Here is a 6,630-nt window from a genome sequence, read left to right as displayed (position 1 = left end):
TCATTTAATTCTGTGGTACCTCACAGTCAGCAACCAGTTGCTGAGGATGGTCATGAATTTTACAACTTTTGGTTGCGTTTGTCCTTCCAGCTCAGGCATAGGGATTGATGGGCAAGGTTTGAAGTGAGTGAGCGAGCGATGTTTGAAATACTGCCCCAAAACAGTTTAAACAATGTTGAATTCCTCCATGAAAGTTTTGTTACCTTTTTGTTTGTGTATGCCTTAATTTAGCAATACTATATTCTGCCACCAATGGTGTCCCAGATGTAAACCTGTAATCTGAAAATTGTTTGTAAAACATTAAAGAAGTAGATAAATGCCACTGCTTCCCTCACTAGAGCTGCCCTTTGTGATGAAGCTTAATAAACTGCAACTGGTGCAATCCCATTCACAAATAACCTGATTCTCTTTCTCTTTTCATTCTGTTAATTATAACCCAGGCACAAGAGGTATGAACCGTGGTGGGCCCTGGTCCTCCACTACCCACTTAGTGATTGGTCGTTGGAGTTGTTTGTTCTCAAACCATATGCACAACAATCACAATCCTCTATCAGAAATTAGTTTATTGCAGCAAGTGACTTATGCTGGAAAACTTATTTTTGAAATAAAGGGCAAAATTAGCACATGTAGAACTTCGTTCCAGTAAATATAATTTTCAGCAAAGTAAGATTGATCTCATCTAGCTCATAATCTGTTTGATTTAATCTGCTCAATACAGACTAAGCAAATGCTCCTTCATTTAATATTTTCATATCAACTGTTAATGCCATGCTTGTCTCTGTTTTAATAGTGCTGAGGACAAGATTCGACCCATCCAACAAGAAGACCTTCAAAAGGCAATAGAAAAAATGCGGAAGTCTAAAGAAGCTACTGTTTCAAATGGCATGATGCACCCCAATGTAGATTGAGGATGAACTTACCTATCCAGTTACCAAGAAGAACAAATTGAGCTGCATTTTTACTGGATGACTTGGCTGGGTGATGGCTGTTCCTCTGCTTATTCAGGAAGCTACATTTGGGGAAAGATTAAGGGGGAGGGGGGTTTTAAATTGTATTTGTGAATTTAGTATCACCTATCAAATATAGTTCTTTGGGTCCATATTCACAAAACTTTATACTGAACTATTTGTGTAATTCCTATTCACTGGGAATTGTGGAGATACATATGTACTAGGATTTTCCGTATATTAGTTTAGATTGTGAATGCATTAGTATCATTGTTTAAGATTTAATACCGAAAGAATATTACTTGAATGATATAAATACTGTGGGGAAAACTTGAGTGGATTTTTAAGGTACAGTGAAAGTACTATACTGGCTTGTTGCACTGCAATCTGCCTCATTTAATGAATTGGAGAGTACGTAAGAGTTCTAAAAACTGAATAAATAATATGAAGAAACTATCCAAAGCAGCTTCTGACATTTGGTTGAACCATAGTCATGTTTGTTTTTTAATTTAATTATAAACTAGGCTGGTTATGCTTTTTAAATGTATTTTTTATTTTATAGTTCACTGTAAATAAATGTCTAAAGTCTATCATGTATGTTTTATCTGTTCATTATCATCTGGTTTGATGAATGGAGGTACCGAGAAGAGGGTGTTCAAGTACACTGACTAGCTATGTTCACTAATTTTAAAGAATATCTTTAAAAACTTTGTACATAGCATTTTGAACCCTTCCACATAAGTACTATTTCAGAATTAAAACCTTTACAAAAGAGTATGTGGCACAAGTGAACACAATATTGTTTTAATATAGTTGTGAAGAGAGGTTCAAAATTAGGATCTTATTTCATTGCAGCAGAAGATGTTTAAGGGAGATGTTCGATTATAAAATGGATTGAGTCCACTAGTTGGTTGGTGACAAGGGGAGGACAGATTCACAATTATCAGAATAAAGTAGGATGTTTATAAAAGCGTTTTTAATGAGGGTTATTAGAACATAGGTTGCCACAAATGACCAATTGGGCAGACAATGTAGAAACATTAATATGTATTTGAAAAAAATCTAAAAGGGCATATGGAAGAGCTGGAAAATGTGTTTATTGTAGGTAATCCAGTTGAAGAGCTTGCAGCGGACCAAGGATGATGTAATTTCAATTATTTAAACTCCATCAGTATGATACGTTCATTGGATCAGTGTTTAATTAAAATTTTATTTGGCAGCAGAAATACTTTCTCTAACGCCACAAATTTAAAAGAAAAAGCATACAAGTATTTGAGATTTGGCTCCCAGTAATAGTTAATAGTTGCCTGATGGTGAGCAAATCCTCATGTATCGAATCACCCAGTTTCCCAATGATTTCAACGTTTTCAAATTTCAATCCTGATGGGAAGAGATCATTTACACTTTTGGTTTAAAATATACTTCTTGTTTCTATTGTATAATTTATTACATTGTTGGTCATTTCAAATCTGGCTTATTGCAAGTCTCTATTGAATCTTGAAGGAATAACTGATTTTGTGTATATACAGGTTAAAAAAAATATAGAATAGATGTAGCTGCGAATGAATATCAAGGCTGTAATGAAATTAGTGTTCAGCTGGAGTTCTAAACTTCAAGAACTGTGTGACAAAGTAGAAATTTCAAGAACAGTGTACGACAGTAAAAATTTCTGTCTTGTGATTTTAATGGGATAGGTTAATTCCATATTAAAAGTGGCACCAGCCAACTGGTTCAGTTGTATGAAATGTCCTTCATTCTGTGGTAGTCAGTCTGTGGATGGCCAGTACATGTGACTGGGGGCAGGGATTTGGCCCACATCAACTTATTCAATGTGAATCTGCCTTAAGTATATTTTTGTTGGTGATTCATATCTCTGCCTGGCTGCTCAAAAAACAGCCTATTGTCTTTTATTTTTCTCCTCATGGAACCCTTTGCAGGATTGTTATGTAAATTCATCTTTGTGGTGGTAGTCTCAAAATGTATTCCCTCTCTTGTCTTTTTGAAAAGTTGGCTGAGATAAAGTGAGCACGACTGGAAGGCGACATCGTTTCTTGGCCATTTTTCCATTGTTTCACTAAGATGCTAAAACTTGATCTTTTGGTTGCCTGATCGTGGCAAAGAAAAAGCTTGTACTTCAGAGGAAAAGGTGTTATAATCCAGAGATTTTCTAGTAGTTTTAATTTTATATTTTCTGCTCTATTTGTAAAGGTGACTGACTCCATTTAAAAATATGTATATACCATCACAGACTGTGTTCAGGAGAATTTGCTGTCAGGGGCTGTTAAAACCATGGTTGCTATCTTTAGATGGTCAATTCACTTTGCACAAATTGTATGGTGTCTTACTGATATTTTTGCTTCTGTGTAGTGTGCTATCTGTAATTATATCTGACCGGTAGTCTTAGCCTGTACACAGTGGTCTAGCAGTGTAGTATTCCCTGCTCTGAGGAAAACGTGGTTGATATCCCACATCAGTTTATCACAATTCAGGGTTAATTGTTGGACCTGAGCTGCAGTAATCCATACAAAGCAGAAAATAAAGACGCAAGTTATGGTTTATGGAAGGCTCAATCTGCTTACTGAAACTGTTACTGGGCTGTAAACACAAGCGCAAGTATATGGAAAAGGTGGAAGGGAAATGTAGTATAGGGAATACTACAAATTGTAATCAGTACATGTTTACAAGTTAATTCTGCAATCTAACAATCCTTGGCATTGATATTCAGAACATATCCATTCTTGTGAATGTTAACAGGTTGAAGATTACTAGATAGGAGCTTCCATTTAAGTGATCACAAGAGCTAAACATTGACAAGCTATTTAGAGAAGAATAGGTTGTATTTGTATTGCACCAATAGGAAAATTATACAATTAGAAATTGTCCTGGGCTTTGATTTGGAATTCCCCAACATATTTCTAATGTACGGCAGAATGTGAAATATTTTGATTTTGTGATCATTTTGTATATTTGCATCTACAGTAGAAATTCGCTGGCAAAACTGTTCTACCTAAGCAGTTAATCTGTGACATTGCTCACAGTCAGTGGAAGAGTACACAATAAGGATGTTATACTATGTAATGTTATGTATGATATGGTAGAGCTCATCTGTGCCATTGTTCCTGGAGAAAAATAAAGTCAATTCCCTTTGCAATTGTCTGAATTCTTTCCTACCTCTAAATCAATCTTGCCCCTTTCTATGTCGGTCTTTCACTCTTTGTATTGTGTCTCTTTGCCGATTATTCTCTCTCATTGTAACTCATTCACCATTGGTTCTGTTTTCTCTATTCCATTTTTTAATGGCTTTTGCTTTTTCCTTTACCTATGTATTCTATGTTTTGCCTTTTTAATGTCTAGAGTATAAAAAGAGTCATCAAAATGTGTAACAGGCCAGGCACGAAGAGGCTGCTTGGGGGAAAACATGCAAGTTTGAGAGAGAATTTGAGAATGGGATTGCAGGCTGGCAGGAAATAGAAAGTGGCTTGGTATGAGAAAGTGGGATGAGCCTAGGAGAGATTGTTGCCTGGAAGTAGCTGTGGGGAATGATATTTGGGAGACCTAAGATTTACAGTTTGGAAGCACTCACTAGGGTTGGTCTTTGGAAGCATGGGGATCATGGGAGAGAAATAAAATCGTCTTGCAACACTAAAAGAGCATGGAGGGGTGTGGGGTCTGTCAGTGCTCCATGCAGGGGAAGGTACTAGGTGCACCAAAGGGTGCTGAAATTAGGAACCCTCTGGTGTAGGCTAAGGTATGTAAGCACTGATGGTATGTGGGGTTTTATAGCATTTTGGAAGGTGAGTCCTGCAGTTTTTGCAGCTCTATGGATGAGCAGTGGAGGTTTGATGGTGATGGGGTGAAGTGATTGGGATTTGATGGTATTGGGTGTGTTGATGGAAGTTTGGTGTTGAGAGAGTTCATGGGGGTTTGGTGACATTTGCTGAGTTTATGGGGGTTTGTTGGTTAGATGGTGAAGGGAAAGGTGATGGGGTTTAATGATGGTTTGATGGATGGGTGCTGCGGTGGTCTATTGCTTAGTAAATGGTTGTGGCTATTCTCGGAGAGCACAATGTATTCGTGGCTGCACAGTTTTCATCGAGCTTCAGAATCCATTTGAATTCCCGCAATTCTAGAAACAACAGGCCTTTTCTTTGAGACCAGGTGGTTGCGATGAAGATTACAGTGCTCGTCTGAATTACCAGAATTTTGAGGCATTTTGGTCCCGGGGTGAAAAAAAAAATCCCATTGGAGATTTATCAAAACAACTTCTGGTTGTAAAATTGAAGTTGAGCTCCGAACGAAACCTGTGCAGCGGCTTAAATTGCTGCAGGTGAGGTGGGGATCCGACCTCACAACTCCCAGAGAACATCTCCAAAAGTTACAACCGAGTACACTCACATACATACAAAAATGATAGAATGTTGTGGCTCTCAAGTCTTTCACCCTCCGGATTAAAGGGAATTTTGAGTAGTAGTCTGCGACTATGAAATACCATTCTTGATTGTGTGAATAAATTGGCTCCTACAGTATGCCAAAGTCTGGGTGGTACTTCAATAGCTATCATCTCTTTTTGCTGTGTGTTTCTGTACTTCTGGCATACATTGCATGTAGATACCATATTTTCGATATCTTTGTATATGCCTATCCAGTATACAGCTGATCTGGCTCTGAGCTTGCACTAATCCATTCCCATGTGGCCTTCATGTATCTTTTGGTGAAGTTCTTCCTGCATTGTTTTGGGTATGATTATTCTGGATTTGGCTAGCAGAACACCATCTTCTAGTGAGATGTCATCTGATAGACAAGCATTGCTGGCTGTGTGTGCTGTATCCTATCAGGCCATCCCTGGATCACTTGCTGAGATCGCATCTGTAACTCCTCATCTTTGGTGTCATCTCTAATTTGACTAAGTTTTGGTGATGTTACATTCACTAGGTGATGAATCTTTATACCTAGATCTTCTATCTCATGTTTCTCCTGTGGTGACAACCGAGATCGGGTGTCTGTCAGCACCATTTCTCTGCCTGGCTTATATTTCAGAGTGAAATTGTAACTCTGAAGCCTCAAGAGTAATCTCTGCAGTCTTGCTGGTGCTTTACATAGATTTTTCTTGTAGATCTGCTCCAGTGGATAATGATCACTCTCCACTATGAACTTTCTCCTGTAGAGATATGTGTAGAACTTCTCACATCCATACACGACTGCCAAAAGCTCTCTTTCTATGTTGGCGTATCTTGTCTGAGCTGATGTTGGAGCTTTGGATGCAAATGCTATTGGCTTTCCCTCTTGTACCAGGGCTGCTTCCAGTCCTTTTGTGGAAGCATCTACTTGCAGAGTGACCAGTTTCTTTCTGTCGCAGTAAGACAAACCTGTCTCCTTGCATACTGCCTTTTTGAGTTTGTTGAAACTCTACATCTTCCTTCATCAGCTCCTGCAGGTTTGCTGTGTGTTCTGACGTGTGGAATAAAGGAGCTCATGTATTCTATCAAACTAAGGAAACTTCTCAACTCTCTCTCTCTATCTCTTGGGGCTTCCGTCCCAGAGATGGCTGAGATTCTTTCAGGACTTGGCTTGACTCCATCAGGTGTATACACCATTCTGAAGAACTGGCATTCTGTCACTTTCAAAATGTCTGCATTTAGCTTAATCCCAGCTTTCCTGGTTCTTTCCATGGCTTCATGTAGAT

General features: G+C 38.3%; 1 protein-coding gene across 3 annotated transcripts in view; it reads left to right on the top strand.

Annotated features, from left to right (window-relative positions):
* atad1b (ATPase family AAA domain containing 1b) overlaps positions 1–4,098 on the top strand; it is a 57,017-nt gene extending 52,919 nt beyond the window's left edge. For all 3 annotated transcript variants that reach the window (XM_068052522.1, XM_068052520.1, XM_068052521.1), the window contains one exon: positions 791–4,098. In XM_068052522.1, the coding sequence (XP_067908623.1) occupies positions 791–908 (118 nt within the window). In that variant the 3' untranslated portion in view covers positions 909–4,098. The remainder of the gene's footprint in view (positions 1–790) is intronic.
* Positions 4,099–6,630: the final 2,532 nt, after the last annotated feature.

This window comes from Heterodontus francisci, chromosome 20, assembly GCF_036365525.1.
Source record: "Heterodontus francisci isolate sHetFra1 chromosome 20, sHetFra1.hap1, whole genome shotgun sequence".
NCBI lineage: Eukaryota > Metazoa > Chordata > Chondrichthyes > Heterodontiformes > Heterodontidae > Heterodontus > Heterodontus francisci.
The sequence above is the reverse complement of the archived record's forward strand: the minus strand, read 5'-3'. Positions and strand labels throughout refer to the sequence as shown.